This window comes from Hypanus sabinus, chromosome 27, assembly GCF_030144855.1.
Source record: "Hypanus sabinus isolate sHypSab1 chromosome 27, sHypSab1.hap1, whole genome shotgun sequence".
In the NCBI taxonomy this organism is placed as follows: Eukaryota; Metazoa; Chordata; class Chondrichthyes; order Myliobatiformes; family Dasyatidae; genus Hypanus; species Hypanus sabinus.
In genome coordinates, this window is record NC_082732.1 from 42,244,363 (window position 1) to 42,262,517 (window position 18,155).

The window sequence follows — 18,155 nt, forward strand, 5'->3', positions numbered from 1 at the left end:
CCCAGCGGATGTGCAGACCTGGGACTCCGGACAATGGGCCTTGCATTCTGGACTTCTGAGGACTGCTGCCACATTTCTCTACAATACCAGTCAGTGGGAAAAGCATTTATTCCTCTCTGAACAGCCAATCGCAGAAGAGTTCATTTTGTGTCAGCTCGAGGGATTTTTCAGAATAATTAGAAATGCTTCATTGTCGCTTTCAATAGCCCAGGGGACCAAGACTGGGCCTGTTCCCTCAGATTAAGTGTCAATGTTTAAATTGGGCAGACTGTACACTCACAACAAGTAGGGGTCAGAATGGAGAGGTGTCCAATCCCTGGGCCATTCAGAATTGCAAATGATATGCTGATCATAGGCCCTTTTCAACTGCTCCTGCAGATGCCAAGTATCTTGGCAGACGCCTGCATTTTGTCAACAAGAGGCTGATTGTTCCGAACTAGAAGAGTGCATAGAAAATCTTCTGGGCTCAAGGGAGAGGAAAAAGGCCATACTCTCTTCTCGCTGCTACTATCGGGAAGGAGGTACAGGAGCCTCAGGACCCACACCACCAGGTTCAGGAACAGTTATTACCCTACAACCATCAGGCTCTTGAACCAGAAGGGATAGTTTCACTCACCCCAACTCTGAACTGATTCCACACCAATGGACTCCCTGTCAAAGTCTCATGTTCTCAGTATTTATTTATTATTTGTACAAGTTATCCTCTTTTGCTTATTGGATGTTTGTTTATCTTTGATTAGTTCATAAATCCTATTGTATTTCTTTATTTTTCTGTAAATGGCTGCAAGAAAATGAATCTCAATACACTTCGATAATAAATTTACTTTGAACTTTTTGAACTTTGAGCATAGCCTGATGCTTTGAACTTTGAAGAGATCTTCTTGCCCCAGAACCTATTCCTTTACAAGCTCAGCAGTTTTCCTGAACCAATTTGTAGGCTGGATGCGTCAAAGATAGTTTCTTTTCAAAGGCTTGTGCTTTCTTTTGAACTGCACCTCTGTACAATAGCACCAGCAGTTCTGGCTCCTGATGGGCTAAAAGGATTTTCATTGAATTTGCCTCTTTGTTGCGGGTCCTTTCCCAGGACGGCAATGAAGAGAAAGATTTGTTTCTGTGTAACGTGTCATGTCGGAAACACGGCAGCCAAATTGTGCGCAGGAAGCTCCCAAAAAGGGCAATTGAATAAGAACCAGTGAAACTGTTTTAGAGATGCTACATAAAACAGTACGGTACAGTGCAGACCCTTCAGCCCACAATGTGGTGCTAACCCAGGTAAACCTAAAACACAAGAAATTCTGCAGATGCTGAATATCTGGAGTAACACACACAAAACGTGCGAGGAAGCAGAAGCGAGGTGAGTGGGTAGGAGTCCGTGCTGGGAAAAAAGCAAGCCCTAGCCGGCTGGCACTCCCGGCCATTCTGCTCTCCAATGGAAATTAAATTGGACTACACTTGTGGCAACGAAATACTCGGCGGGAGTACAGAAACGGATGGAATCCTGGAAGCCACCATTCAGCTGTTTATTTAGGTAACAGATTTTTCCCCCAGACCATTGGACTACCAACCTACTGCCCTCTGCTGTGCCTATTGTCTTGTTTATTATTGATTGTAATGCCTGCACTGTTCAGTGTACTTTATGCAGTCCTGTGTAGGTCTGTAGTCTAGTGTATTTTTTGTGTTAGTTTACGCAGTTCAGTGTAGTTTTTGTATTGTTTATGTAGCACCATGGTCCTGAAAAACATTGTCTTGTTTTTACTGTGTACTGTACCAGCAGTTATGGTCAAAATGACAATAAAAAGTGATTTGACTTGACTTGAAAATGCTGATGGATCTCATCAGGTCAGACAGCATCTATGGAGAGGAATAAACAGTCAACGTTTCGGACTGAGATCCTTCATCAGGACTGGAAATGAAGGGGGAAGAAATCAGAACAAGAAAGTAGGGGGAGGGGAAGAAATGCAATGATAAATCTAACCCTTCACTAATATACTGGCCATAACCCTACATTTTTGTTACATTAATCTGTCTATCGAACAGTCTTTTCAATGTCCCTATTATACCACAATCCCAGCACCTACCGCTCTCTGTGTAAAATGCCTGTCTCTGACAACACACACAAAATACTGGAGGAATTCAGCAGGTCAGGCAGCATCTATGGAAATGAATAAGCAGCCGACATTTCGGACAGAGGTTTCAGGACCAGAAAGGAAGGGGGCAGAAGCCAGAATAAGGAGTTGGGGGGAGGAGAGGAGGACTTTCTAAACTTTCCTCAGTTCATCGTAAGCAGAAATCCTCTGTTATTGGCTGTTGCAGCCCTGAGGGATAGGTGCTGGCTGTCCATTTGATCTGTGCCTCTCAAAATCTTATAGACTATCAAGTCACCTCTCATCCTCCTTTGCTCCAAAGAGAAAAGCCCTGGTTTGATTAATCTATCCTCATAAGACGTGCTGTCTAATCCAGGCAGCATCCTGGTGAATCTCCTCTGCACCCTCTCTAAAGCTTCCACATCCTTCTTATAATGTGGCAGCTAGAGCGGAACACAATACTTCAAGTGTGGTCTAACCAGGGTTTTATAGAGCTGCAACATTACCTTGTGGCTCTTGAGCTCAATTCCCTACTAATGAAGGCCAACACAACATACACCTTCTTAACCAACCTATTAACTTGTTCAAACACAAGGAAATCTGCAGATGCTGGCAATTCAAACAACAACACACACAAAATGCTGGTGGAACACAGGTCAGGCAGCATCTATAGGGAGAAGCGCTGTCAACATTTTGGGCCGAAACATCGACAGCGCTTCTCCCTATAGATGCTGCCTGGCCTGCTGTGTTCCACCAGCATTTTGTGTGTGTTGTTTCTATCAACTTGTTTGGCAACTTTGAGGGATGCATGGACGTGGATCTGAAGATACCCCTGTTCCTTCACGCTGCTAAGGATTTTAACATTAACCCTGCATTCTGTCTTCAATTCCATCTTACTTCCCACTTCTTTGGATTGAACTTCATCTGCCATTTCTCTGCCCAAATCTGCATCCTATCAACATCCCGTGATAAACTTCTACGGTATTCACAACTTCGTCAACCTTTGTATCATCTGTAAATGATGAGGTAGAGTAATTGGTTGAGGTATAAATATCAGACAATATTCTGGGAAGAACTTCCAGATACATCATGAAGAATCCCACCCACACCGCTCATGGGCTGTTTGTCCCACTCCCATCAGGAAGGAGGCTACGTAGCATCGATGCCAGAACCACCAGACTCAAAAACAGTTACTTTCCCCAAGCAGTAAGGCTGATCAACACCTCCACCCACTAACCCACCCACCACACCCCCAAACACCACTACTAGCATCACTTTATGGACATACAGTCTTTCCATGTATATAAGCCAACTTTCTTATTTATATTTATTGTGTGTTTATTTGTTCTTTAATCTTTTTTGTGCTAAATTGGATCTGGAGTAACAATTATTTCATTCTCCTTTGCACTTGCATACAGGAAATTACGTTAAACAGTTTTGAATCCCGAAGAGAGATCCATGAGATCCTTCACATTGATCTGGTGTAGAAAAGATTTACAAGCATGTTGGCAGGACTCAAGGTACTGGGTTATAGGGAGAGGTTCGACAGGCTGGGAGTAAATTCCTTGGACTTTAGAGACGGAGGGGTGATCACAGAGGTGTATAAAATCATGCTGGGTACAGATGCAGTGAATGGAGGCAGTCTTTTTCCCAGGTTGGGGAATCAAGAATTAGAGGGCATAGGATTAAGGTGAGATGGAGTAATTTAAAAGAAAGTCATTATTTCAATATTTTTCATCCTTGCTCATCTGTGTGAGGTACTCACCTTTCGTGGTTCCCAGAGAGTGAGGAACCTAGGCTTTGATCTGTTCTTGGGCTCAACAGATCAGAACACAGAGAGTAACATTCTGACAGGTTGCATCACAGGTTGGCATAGAGGCTCCATTGCACAGGAGTGAAAGAGACTATAGAGAGATGTAACCTCTGCCACTCCATCGGGGTCATCTTCAAAAGGTATTGATTGAAGAAGGCAAGGTCCATCACTAAGGACCCTCGCCACCCAAGACATGCCCCCTTCTCATTACTACCATCAGGGAGGAGGTACAGAAGCCTGAAGGCACACACTCAATGATTCAGAAACAGCTTCTTCCCCTGCGGCATCAGATTTCTGAACGGCCTATTAGCCTATGAACACTCGCTCATTATTCCCGAGTTTTATTCCATTATTTGCTTATTTACTTTGTAATTATAGTAATTTCAGGACTTTGCACTGTACTGCTGCTGTAAACAAAGAAGCCACATTGTATAAGAGTGATAATAAACCTTTCAGATTTCTGAAATCTACTGTGTTTTGCTTCATTGATATATTGAGTTTATCTTTCAGATTACCAGAAAAATAACACCATGCATAAAATACAACAGTGCGCCAGCTGTCTACAGTAGCTTTCCAATTAGTCTCACCTTCCAGATCTCTCTCCTCTCCTCTCCTCCCCTCCCCTCCCCTCCCCTCCCCTCCCCTCCCCTCCCATCCCATCCCATCCCATCCCAACCCCTCCCCTCCCCTCCCCTCGTTTGTGGGTGAAATGGTTCATCTCATCTCCCTGCTCTGTCTGTGAGTAGCTGAACCATTTTCTGTCTGAGTTCTTCCCATGTAGTTATGTAGCACTGGATTATAACATTCTGATCTGTATTATGGGTGTGCTATGTTGGCGCTGGAATATCTGGTGACACTTGTGGGCTACCCCTTAGGATTGTGTTGGCTGTTAATGCAAATAATGCATTTCACTGTATGTTTCCCCATATGACTTCAAGTTGAATTGTCATTCAACCATACATGAATACCCTTGCGGATTACTCGCTGTTAGACTGTACACCAGCTCCTCTGATGGCTCTCTGACGCAGGCAACAGAATGATCCAGTGCTTCAGTTTCTCTCACAACCAGCAACTCGCTGATGGTGTAGATGTTTAAGAGAAGCTTGACTAGATACATGGATGGTAGGGGTATGGAGAGCTATGGTCCTGGTGCAGATCAGTGGGAGTTGGCATGGACTAGATAGGCCAAAGGGCCAGTTTCTGTGCTGTATTTTTCTATGGCTCTATCACCTGAAGTACTTTAAGTCTTTAATGTCCAGTGGGGTCCTGTGATCATAAAAAACATACATTTAAAAAAAGACAGTAACATCTTTGGTTGAGTCTTGTCATCTTCAGAAGTTTTCTGATGACTCCACCAAAGTTGGATGCATCAGCAAGGGAGATGAGGCAGAGTACAGGGTGACGGTGGGAAACTTTGTCACATGGTGTGAGCAGAATCATCTGCAGTTTAATGTGAAAAAGACTAAGGAGCTGGTGGTGGACCTGAGGAGGGCTAAGACACTGGTGACCACTGTTTCCATCCAAGGGGTCAGTGTGGACATGATGGAGGATTACAAATACCTGGGGATATGAATGGACAATAAACTGGACTGGTCAAAGAACACTAAGGCTGTCTACAAGAAGAGTCAGAGCTGTCTCTACTTCCTGAGGAGACTGAGGTCCTTTAACATCTGCCGGACGATGCTGAGGATGTTCTACGAGTCTGTGGTGGCCAGTGCTATCATGTTTGTTGTTGTGTGCTGGGGCAGCAGGCTGAGGGTAGCAGACACCAACAGAACCAACAAACTCTTTTGTAAGGCCAGTGATGTTGTGGGGGTGGAACTGGACTCTCTGACGGTGGTGTCGGAAAAGAGGATGCTGTGCAAATTGCATGCCATCTTGGACAATGTCTCCCATCTACTCCATAATGTACTGGTTAGGCACAGGGGTACATTTAACCAGAGACTCATTCCACCGAGATGCAACTCTGAGCATCATAGGAAGTCATTTCTGCCTGTGACCATCAAACTTTACAACTCCTCCCTTGGAGTGTCAGACACCCTGAGCCAATAGGCTGGTCCTGGACTTATTTCCACTTGGCATAATTTACTTATTATTTAATTATTTATGGTTTTATATAGCTATATTTCTACACTATTCTTGGTTGGTGCGACTAGTGAAACCCAATTTCCCTCGGGATCAATAAAGTATGTCTGTCTGTCTGTAGCTGCGATCAAACGTGATAAATGAATGAGTCCGAATCTGAATGAAGTACTTCAGGACTCAAGAGTAAAGGAGAATGAAATAATTGTTATTCTGGATCTGATGCAGCACAAAAAAACACACAAAGATAAAGGCACAATAATAATAATGATAAAGAAACACACAATGAATGTAAATACATAATGATGCACCATCAATAACTCACACTGAGACGTAAGACGAGATATCGGCTTTTATTGACTGGAAGAAGGAACCAGGAGTGAGTGTCCATCATACTATGTCCTGGAGACTGAGGCCGAGCGTCAGGCCTCAGATCGCCTTTATACAGGGGCCTGTGGGAGGAGCCACAGGAGCAGTCAGCAGAGGGCGTGTCCAGACAGGCACATAGTTCACCACACTTAAGACAGCTTATATGCATATAGTACTGTGCAAGATCTTAGGTACATATATATAGCTAGGGTGCCTAAGGGTTTTGCACAGTACTGTATTTGTCAATGTTGAGCGGAGAGTGAGTTTGTAAGTCTGATGGGAGCAAAGGATGTTGGGAATGGCGAGGGTGGAGCACATGGGAAGGGTGTGAGACAGGGGGCAGAGAAGGAGTGCCAGGGGTGGGGGGTGGTGCAGGTACAGTCGCACCCACCCTGAGTCACCTAGCAAGGTCATTTGATTCCAAACAACTGGTTTATTGATCATTACAGAAAGTCTCTCTGGTGCTTCCCGCTCCCTCCCCTCTCCCTTCCCCCTCTCCTTTCCCCTTTTCCCAACCATGATTCCCTCTCCCTGTCACCTTCCCACTCTCAATCCACAATAGAGACACATTTCAGAATCAGGTTTATCATCACTTACGTATGTCATGAAATTTGTTTTTTTTTTAAGTAGCAATACAGTGTAATAAATAAACTTGCTACATTACTGTACAAATATCTTCAGACATAAGACCTTTGCGCAGAGCTGTAGATTCACTTTGGAGTCTTTTTCTTTGATCATCTTTCCCTCCCCATCCACCTACCTCCGCCTTACCTGGCCTCTCCTTTCACCTGCCATCTTGTACTCCTCTCCACTCCTCTACTTCCTTATTCTGGCTTTTTCCCCCTTCATGAGTTACTGTGAATAAATCGATGTTTTGTCTTCAGAAATGCTGATATCTTCCAGCTGAATTCTGGGAGAGTGGAAGCGTGTGTCAGTCTTGTCAACGATAATTACAACTCACCACACTGTATTGAAAACCCCTCGGGGTCACTTTGGTAAGGAAATCTGTCCTCTATGCTGTATATCCTATGACACTGAAGGCTTTTCAACCCATGGAGTATATCGCAGAAAGATCCCACTATCATCGCCCGTCTAATATTATCCATGATCTATTCCCCCCAATCAACTCCCGCAGATTCAATCACCCACCCACACTAACTTACAGACACCAACTGACCGGCCTAATTATATTTTGAGCTTGGGTGTTCTCTTTGAGAGGTGACTATGGACTCAATATAGCCACCCATATTGACTATAGGTGCTCTATAGTCAATAGGGTTAGGGTTAGGGTTACCAGGAGCTCTATAACGCACGTTCTCAGTGTTAATGATATACTGTTTTATTTGTTATTCGTTTTATTTATTGATTTTGCACAGTTTACTCATTGGTTGTTTGTTAGTCTCTGTGTGTAGATTTTCATTGATCCTATTGAATGCCTGCAAGGAAAGCAATCTCACCATTGTATATAGTGAACTTTGAACTTGATAGAGATGTAGGATATGACAGGAGGCGTAAATCGAGTGGACAGCCAGAGTCTTTTCTCCCAGGGTGGCAATGGCTGATACAAGGGGCATATTTTTAAGGTGATTGGAGGTACGTGGAGAGGGGATGTCAGAGGTAGTTTTTTACACAGAGAGTGGACGGTGCAAGAAAAACACTGCTAGGTATGGTGGAAGAGCTAGATACATTAGAAAGATTTTATAGACTCTTAGATAGGCACGTAATGAAAGCAAAATGGAGGGCTATGTGGGAGGGAAGTTAGATTGATTTTGGAGCAGCTTAACTCTCCGCACAGTTGCAAAAATCATCCCTACAAACCAAAAAAAAGAACAACTAAGTTCAAAATTCAAGTCCAGGTTTATTGTCATTCAGTTGAACACATGTACAGTACACAGCTAAACGAAACAATGTTCCTCTGGGATCAAGCTGCAAAACACAGTACATATATCACACACAGCACATGGAATAATATTAGCACAATAATATTAATAAATGTAAAAAAGTATTCTGCAGGTGTACAAGATGAGATAAAGTGCATACAGTTAAATATACTTGCTGTTATAACTATTGTGTACTGGGTGGGAGCGGAGTGTTCAGAAGTCTCTCAGCCTGGGAGAGGGAGCTGTTTCCCAGCCTAGCGGTCCTCATTCTGACACTGTGGTACCTTCTGCCTGATGGTAGGGGAGGAAGTCAGTTGCTTCTGCCTGAGCCGTGACCTCGATGGACATTGAAGCTCGGTGCCGGCAAGCAGGAAAGCTTTTGCGTTGTTGAAGAGCGTCAGCACAGTTGACTCATCTCGGAATGACTTTTCACATCCATAATGTGCAATCTCCCGTACATCCCAGAAATAATTATGTCAATTATGTCCTTACCACTCCCATTCCTGCTCTGCGTTTAGATTGCTTAGATGGAAAGGATCAAATGTGGTATCATTTGGTCTGCAGGGATTAGTGGCAGATTTACCTATTAGAGCATTCAGAGATTTAGCTAATCTAGGATCACTGCCAGCACGCAGTGTTTACCCATGATGAGAACACAGCACAACTGTCAGTGATCAGACAGGGATTGAATTATATCTCTACTGCCACCCAGATGCAGAGCATAAGACATTGCTGATTAGTATAAGGTGACATATACACTCAGTGGTCACTTTATTAGGTGCATCTGCTCGTGAATACAGATGTCTAATCAGCCAATTGTGTGGCAGCAACTCAATGCATAAAGCATGCAGACATGGACAAGAGGCTCAGCTGTGGTTCAGGCCAAACATCAGTCTGACCGTGGACTGATTGCTGGTGCCAGATGGGGTGGTTTGAGTATCTCAGAAACTGCTCACCTCCGGGGATTTTCACACACAACAGTTTCTAGAGAGGGGATTCCCAACCCCTTGGTTAATGGTAGGGGTCCATGACATAAAAAAAGGTTGTGAATCCCTGCTCTACAGTTTACAGAGAATGGTGTGAAAAACAAAACAGAAATTCAGTAAGTGTCAGTTCTGTGGGCAAAAACGCCGGTTAATGAGATTTAGAGGAGTATAGTCACTCTTGTTTGAACTGACAGGAAGGTGTCAGTAACTCAAATAACCACACAATGGTGTGCAGAGGAGCATCTCTGAACAAAGGGAATGATGCCCTTCAGCCCACCGAGCCCATGCTGGCCACCAACCACCATTTACAGTAACAATAAATGAACTGCTAGAAGAACTCTAGTGGTTGAGCATCAAGGAATATGTCGATGTATGGTTTCAAGGTAAATTTTGCACTCCCCTTCACTGCTTGACCCACTGGCTTCCACCAGCAGATTGCCTTTTCCTCTGATTTGCAGCATCTGTGGTCTCTGGTGCACCCATTTTTTACTAAATCCTTCATTAATCCCAACTCTTATATTCCCACAAAATTTCCATCAACTGCCCTCAGTTTTATTTATTTTTATTTAGAGGTATAACATGGTAACAGGCCCCTACTGCCCAGCGTGTCACAGTGTGCGCTTGCCCAAGTGCAGAGGGAAGACTTCCTTTGATGTAGAGATGGTGACCAGAGTTTATTCCAAAAGAGCATTAAGGGCACAGCTGAGCGACGCTGTGAGAAGTAACATTCTCTAAACTAGGACCTCGCAATTTGCACTAATCAGAAATCCGCTTAAGTAATACAAGCAACGTGGAATTCCTGGGCCTATCGAAGTAAACGTAATAAGCTTAAAAAGAGGCCACATTACAAAATACGAGTCGACTGCATGGGTTTTCCTGGGTGCTTCAGTTTCCTCCAACATCCCAAAGACCTGTGGGTTGGGCAGAGTATCCCTGCTTTCCCCCTCCCCACCTTGCACTGCTCAAGGGTCTTCTTTTTAAATTTGGGGTCGGACCATGATCCTGCACTGTGCCCGGTCACTCAATGCAGTGTCTCCCTGGGAAATTCAGGTCAGACTATGATCCAGCATTGTGCCCGGTCACTCAGTGCAGTGTCTCCCTGGGAAATTCAGGTCAGACTATGATCCAGCATTGTGCCCGGTCACTCAGTGCGGTGTCTCCCTGGGAAATTCAGGTCAGACTATGATCCAGCATTGTGCCCGGTCACTCAATGCGGTGTCTCCCTGAAAAATTCAGGGTCGGACTATGATCCAGCATTGTGCCCGGTCACTCAGTGCGGTGTCTCCCTGGGAAATTCAGGGTCGGACTATGATCCGGGATTGTGCCCGGTCACTCAGTGCAGTGTCTCCCTGGGAAATTCAGGGTCGGACTATGATCCGGGATTGTGCCCGGTCACTCAGTGCAGTGTCTCCCTGGGAAATTCAGGGTCGGACTATGATCTGGGATTGTGCCTGGTCACTGAGAAATTCAGGGTCAGACTATGATCCGGGATTGTGCCCGGTCACTCAGTGCAGTGTCTCCCTGGGAAATTCAGGGTCGGACTATGATCTGGGATTGTGCCTGGTCACTCAGTGCAGTGTCTCCCTGGGAAATTCAGGGTCGGACTATGATCTGGGATTGTGCCCGGTCACTCAGTGCAGTGTCTCCCTGAGAAATTCAGGGTCGGACTATGATCCGGGATTGTCCCCGGTCACTCAATGCAGTGTCTCCCTGGGAAATTCAGGTCAGACTATGATCCAGCATTGTGCCTGGTCACTGAGAAATTCAGGGTCAGTCTATGATCCGGGATTGTGCCCGGTCACTCAGTGCAGTGTCTCCCTGGGAAATTCAGGTCAGTCTATGATCCGGGATTGTGCCCGGTCACTCAGTGCAGTGTCTCCCTGGGAAATTCAGGTCAGACTATGATCCGGGATTGTGCCCGGTCACTCAGTGCAGTGTCTCCCTGGGAAATTCAGGGTCAGACTATGATCCGGGATTGTGCCCAGTCACTCAGTGTGGTGTCTCCCTGAGAAGCTTGATGGGGAAACGGAACTTACAGCAAATCACATTGCAGGCATATGCACCTCCTGTAGGGTGAGGAGGCATTCACACACCCCACTTGGAGAGAGGGGGTGAGAGAGAGAGGGGAGGGGAGAGAGGAGGGGTGGGGAGAGAAAGGTGGAGAGAAGGAGGGAAAAGGGGGAGAGTGAGAGGTGGGAGAGAGAGGGGAGAGAGGGGGACAAGGGTGAAAGAGAGGGGAGAGGGAGAGGAGAGAGAGAAAGAGGGGTAGAGAAGGGGAGAGAGAGCGAAAATGGGAGTAGAGAAAGGGAAGAAGAGAGAGAGAGAAAGAGGGAGGGGGAGACTCACACACTGCAGTCGGATAAAATCTGCCAAATTCCACCTGGCAGCCTCTCAACGATTCCCCCACCCTGGCGGGGACAGTCCGATCACGTCGGCGTGTGGTTATTGATTAACGCCGGAGTCTCAACTGCATTTCCGGTCGTGGCGTTTTAACAGTGAGTGAGAGTGGGAGCTGATCAGTGTTCGGCGAGCTGATTTATGCAAATCCCAGCCACAGAGAGGGAGAGGGAGAGAGAGAGACATTCCGCCTGAACCTCCGGCTGATGTTAGACAGAGGCAGCCCTCTCTGCATCCTGAACACTGGACAATCGCCACCCTATGTCTGAAGTACACCTGCGAACCAAACCTGCCAGCTGCTCAACCTGATTCTTTTTTAAAAAGCAAGACATTTTACGAATAGAAATCTTTTGTACTTTTTTTTGGTGCGTGTGTTCTTTCTCCTCACGGTCGAGGATGGGACGAGAAGGGGCCGAGATACGGACTTTCTCCGCTAACCTCCTGCTTCTTCTCTGCCTCGCTGCCCACGTCCGCTGCCGCCTTTGCCCCGAGAAAGCGCTGGAGAACCGGGAAGAGGAGGCTAACGTAGTGTTGACCGGCACGGTGGAGGAGATAATGAATGTGGATCCCGTACACAATACCTACTCTTGCAAGGTAAAGAGCTTCAGAGCAGGAGGGAGGGAGGGCTCTCTGGTAAAACTTACCCCTCATAAACAAGGCCGGAACATTTATAATGTTGGTATAAGTGTTAACTCTTTTTCTTCGAAGTCTTTCTTCATGATTGCAATGGGGAATCCAGTATTGTTCCCAGGGACTGGATTTGCAAAAGGAAATTTAGTTTTTTCTTAGGGATAACTTTCGGATCGAAGGAGACCAAATTGTGAAATATTAATCAGTTATGAATCCATAACTACTGCCTCACTACTTTTACGTACTAATTTGATCGATTTCTTTCCATACGTACTTCTTATTGTGATATATGGTTTTTATTATTGAGTATTGCATTGCAGGCTGCGGCAAAACACCACATTTCACGACGTATGACAGCGATATGAAACCCGATTCTGATGTGATTGCGGGGTGTGAGCCCCCCTCCTGTGCGATCCCCCCCCCCCAGCGTTTTATTGTGGCTTTGCCTTTTGCTTGTGGGGTTGCTGAGTGCGAGGGTGTCTTTTAAAAGGCTTTACTGAAGTTTGCGAAAGTTGGTGGGTTTTTATTAAAAAGTTGGCGCCTGTGGTGGGTTACACCTGGAACTACGTGACAATGGGTGAACCATTCCTCCCTGCGAACTGGGGAGCGTGTTGAGAATAACATGGCCGCGGGCTACTGAAAGTTTCAAAAAGAACCAGTCTGTGAATAGAGTGCCTCAAGGGAGCATGCACTCTCACACAAATGCCCATCCTTTCGGAATCGCGACAACCAGTCGGTTTAGTTTTGTTGCCTTGCCTGAGCCAAACGCAGCATTCCACTGAAATAGTTTCTTCCCCCCTTTCAAGGTCAGTGGGGAGAACCCTCACCTCCCAGCCAGAGGTCTGAGGTTTCTCTTCTGTCTGTAAGCACAGAAAGCGGAGCTGGATAAGGTTCGCGATTAGTGAGGGCGTCAAAGGTTACCGGGAGAAGTTTGTGGCCAAGTGGGGGCGGGGTGGGGGCAGGTAGAGTTGAGGAAGCTGGCAGTCCGCAGAAGGACTTGGACAGATTGGGAGAATGGGCAAAGAAGAGCTTGCACTTTGGTAGGAGGAATAATGGCGTAGACTGTTTTCTAAACGGGGAGAAAGTACAGGAAGCAGAGGTGTAAGGACTTGGGTGGACTTGTGCTAGATTCCCTAAGTGTTGAGTGGGTGGTAAGAAAGGCAAATGCAACGTTTGTGAGGACTAGAATATAAAAATAAGGACATTATGCTGAGGCTTTATAAGACTCCCATGGCTTCACGTGACGCTGATTTGGGGGGGGGGGGCTAAGCAGGTGCTGCACCTTACCCAAGGGTGACCTGCAGGAGGGGGCATTGAAGGAGCACCTTACACCTCCTTTGGTAGAGATGTATCTGTACCCCCTCCCCACCTTGGGTATAATTACAATGTTTCAAAGACATTTATTTGGACAGGTACGTGAGTAGAAAAGGTATTGGTATTGACTTATCACTTGTAGCGAAGTACAGTGAAAACCTTGTCCTGCAAACTGTTCATACAGATCAGATCATTACATAGTGCATTGAGGAAAACATAACGTGATGCAGACTAAAGTGTAAACGCTACTGAAAAAGTAGTCCAGGTAGATGATGAAGTGCAAGATCATAACGAGGTAGATTGTGAGGCCAACAATCGTAAGTTATTGCACAGGAGGTCTGTTTAAATGTTGGACAACAATGGGATAGAAGCTGTCCTTGAGCACGGTGGTATGTACTTTCATGCTGTTGGATCTTCTGCTTGATGGGAGAAGAGAGAATGTTTGGGTTGGGTGGGGCCTTTGAAAAAAATGATGTCCCTTTGGAACAGCAATGAGGAGGAATTTCCTTAGGCAGATTGTGGAGAATCCGTGGAATTCATTGCCACAGACGTTGTAGAGACCAAAGTCATTGGATATACTTAAAGCAGAGGTTGATAGGTTCTTGGTTAATCAGATCATCAAAGATTACAACGGAGACAGCAGGAGAATGGTGTTGAGTGAGATATTAAATCAGCAATTATGAAATGGCTTGATTCTGCTCCTATGTCTTATGATCTTAAAACTCGATTACACAGAACATAATAACACAATCAATTTATATATTTGGGAAAAGTTGTCTTGTTTCCCTGAGGACTGTGACTTGACTTTCTCCTGTCCTCTCAGGCTCTGTTGAAGATCGCAGTATGTTACAGTATTATGAGTGTGTACCAAATTATGAGGCATGTAGATAGGGAAAATGCAAGTAGGCTTTCTGCCCTCACGGTGGGTGAGACTTTCATTGGAATGAAAAGTGAAGTATTTAAGGGGAACCTGATGGGCAACTTCTTGCCTCAGAGGGTGGTGGGTGTGGATTCAATCACACGGAAGAGGACTTAAGATTGGTGCAAATTTTGTGGATAGGTGGGAGGAATTTGGAGGGCTATGGTCAAGAGTGGGTCAATGGGGCTAGGTGAGCCAGCACTGACTAGCTAGCAGAGTCTGTGCTGTCATGCTCTATGAATCCATGTTCAGAATAAGAATCACTTTATTGCCAGAATTGATTGTGTTCTGATGCCAAGTATAAAAAATGGAACAATACTCTAACAGACAACACAAGAGCAACAATTAGCAGAATGGTCACAGTCGCAAACGTCAGTAGTCAAATTTAAATGTGAACATATGAACAGACCCAATAATTATCAACAGAACAAGAAGAGCTGAAAGACCTTTTAACGGGCATTGTGCAGGGACAGTTAGGGTATTACACCCGAGTGAGTTTTGTTGAGAAGCTGGGTAGCTACGGGAAAGAGGTTTCAGAGATGACATGTAGTCCTGGTGGTGATGGACTTGCTGCATCTCCTTGATGCCAATTTGGTGAGCACTTAAAACCAGAGTCAGGCTTAAACTCACAACTGTTTTTGTGAAGAAAGACCAGGACCTATTCCTGCAAATCTTATTCCACAAACACCCAACAAAATTGATTTTCTGCTCGCTTATCAGTGAAATGGTCCCTGAACAGCCTTAACTTGTGACGATTGGTTCCTGCACATACCACAGCCCCACCGAGTCTCTTAAATCTCTCTACATTTAAAGGTAGGGGCAGAGCCTCTACTTCCTTAGGAGTCTGTGGAGATTTGACATGACATCATAAACCTTGACAGACTTCTATAGATGTGTAGGGAAAGTGTATTGGCTGGCTGCATTACGGCCTGGTGTGGGAAGACCGATGCTTTTGAGTGGAAAACCCTACAAAAGGTAGTGGATTCGGCCCAGTACATCATGGGTAAAACCCTCCCAATCATTGAGCACATCTACATGAAACACTGTCGTAGTAAAGCAGCATCTATCATCAGAGATCCTCACCACCCAGGCCATGCTCTTTTCTCGCTGCTGCCATCAGGTAGAAGGTGCAAGTGCCTCAGGACTCACACCACCAAGTTCAGGGACAGTTAAAACGAGGATAACTACACTCATCGATTGAGATGAACTCTAAATTGTGCTCATCCTGTTTGCTGTACAGCTGTTGACAAGTGATCTACATTTCTGCATGTTTCAAAATTATTTAATTGAACATGAAGTATTCTCTGGGATATCCTGAGAACATTAAAAGAGTTAGGGTCCCAAAGTTACTTCATTTCTGACGCCTCTGCCAATTTGTCAGCAGAACTTGAATGAAATGCAATAGCGTCATCGAGTGATTTAACTCATCCCTCGTGACAAAACTGCTTACTTGAGCTCGTCCCATTTCACTGTGTTAGGTCCATATTCCCCTAAGAACCTTCCTTATCTATGTTTCTGTCTAAATCTCTTATAATTCTATCTGCCTCCATCACTTTCTCTGGTAGCTTGTTCCATATACACAGTGTGGAAAGAGATGGCCCTTGTGTTCCCTTTAAATCTTACCTTGCTCAACTTAAACCTATACCCTCTAGTATTTGACTCCTCTATCATAAGGCACAGGCTCAGAATTAGACCATTTGGCCCCTCACTTATGCTTTACCATTTGATCATGGCTCATTTATTATCCATCTCAACCCCACTCTCCTGCCTTCTCCCTGTAACCTTTGATGCCCTGACTAATCAAGAACCTGTCAACCTCTGCTTTAAGTATACTCAATGACTTGACCTCCACAGCCATCTGTGGCGATGAGTTCCACAGGTTCACCTCCCTCTGGCTAAAGAAATTCCTCCTCATCTCAGTTCTAAAACAATGATCCTCTATTCTGAGGCTGTGCCCTCTGGTCCTAGACTCCCCTACTGTAGAAAACATCTTCTCCACGTCCACTCTATCCGGGCCTTTCAACATTCAAAAGATTTCAGTGAAATCCCCTTCATTCTGCTAAATTTCAGCGAGTACAAGCTCAGAGCCATCGAACGCTCCTGATACGTTAACCCTTCCATTCCTAGAATCATTCTTGTGAACCTCCTCTGGACCCTCTCCAGTGCCGGCACATCTTTTCTTAGATAAGGGGCCCAAACCTGCTCACAATATTCCCAGTTGTGGTCTGACCAATGCCTAATAAAGCCTCGGCCTCACATCCTTGCTTTTACTCTGTGAAAATGTCCGTGCATTTGCCTTGTTTATACCATCATGATTTTATAAACCTCTATAAGATCACCCCTCGGCCTCCTACGCCCCAGAGGAAAAAATGCCTCAGCTTATCCTTTGTGGATCACAATCTGTGGTTTCCTGTAATTAAAAAAAAAACAACTCCCTTATTTAAAAGTTATGCGTTGTCATTGGAGAGCACTTTTCCGTGGTTTCTTGTGTGAATCTCTGCCTGACCCAAGCACTGAATATCAGCAAGGGAGCGGGGTTGTAGGAGTGAGGTGGATCGGAATTATGTTGGTCTGTAGATTCAAGTAGATAGAACAGTACAGCACAGGAACAGGCCCTTCAGCCCACATTGTATGTACTGAATACAATGCCACATTAAACTAATTCTCTTTTGCCTGCACAGGATCCATATTCCTCCATTCCCTGTACATTCATCTGTCTATCCAAGAGCCCCTTAAGCACCACTGTCATATCTGCCTCCACCAGCACCTCTGGCAGCCCCTTCCAGGCACCTTCCACATTATGTAAAAAAAAGAGCACCCCACGCATCTCTTTAAATATTCCCCATCTCACTTTTAATTCCTGGCCTCGAGTACTTGCCGTTTCTACCCTGGGAGGAAGATTCTGACTATCTGCCCCATTTATGTCTCTTCTACTGATAAACTTCTGTCACTTCTTCTGGTTGCTTGAGTCTGCTCTGCCATTCTGTCATGGCCAATTTATTTTCCCTCTCAACCTCATTGTCCTGCCTTCACCCCATAACCTTTGATGCCTTGACTAATCAAGAGCCTATCAGCCTCTGCTTTAAATATACCTAGTTACTTAGCCTCCACAGCTGTCTGGGGCAATAAATTCCACAGATTTGCACCTCATGTCTGTTCTAATGGAATGTCCTTCCATTCTGAGGCTGTGCCGTCTGGTCCTAGGCTCTCCCACTAAAGGAAGCATCCTCTCCACTTCACTGCACTCCATCTAGGCCTTTTGATATTCGATAGGTTTCAATTAGATCCTCCCTCATTCTTCTAAACTCCAGTGAGTACAGGCCCAAAGCCATCCAATGCTCTTCATATATTAATGCTTTTCTTCCTGGAATCATTCTTGCGAACCTTGCCTGGACCCTCTCAAATGCCAGCAAATCATTTCTTAGACAAGGGGCCCAAACGGCTCATAATATTTCAAGTACAAATCAAATCCGAGTTCAATTTGTAAATCAATCCGAGTTTCTCCAATCTCTTCTTATGTAAGTGCAAGTCACTTTCCTCTACCGTGCACTAGCAGTGATATTGGATTTCCAGTGTACTGTGCTCAGTTGCTTGCTTCTATATTGTGTTGTTGGCTGATCTGTACGTGAAATTGGTATCTCATTGCTCTCTTCGACAAACATGCTTTCTCTCACCATTCCT

The 18,155-nt window shown here is 45.2% G+C and overlaps 1 protein-coding gene across 1 annotated transcript in view; it reads left to right on the forward strand.

Moving 5' to 3' along the window:
- The first annotated feature begins 11,647 nt into the window (after positions 1-11,647).
- agrn (agrin) overlaps positions 11,648-18,155 on the forward strand; it is a 549,483-nt gene continuing 542,975 nt past the window's right edge. Inside the window, exon 1 of the mRNA XM_059952327.1 lies at positions 11,648-12,205. Coding sequence (XP_059808310.1) covers positions 12,008-12,205 — 198 coding nt within the window. The 5' untranslated portion in view covers positions 11,648-12,007. The remainder of the gene's footprint in view (positions 12,206-18,155) is intronic.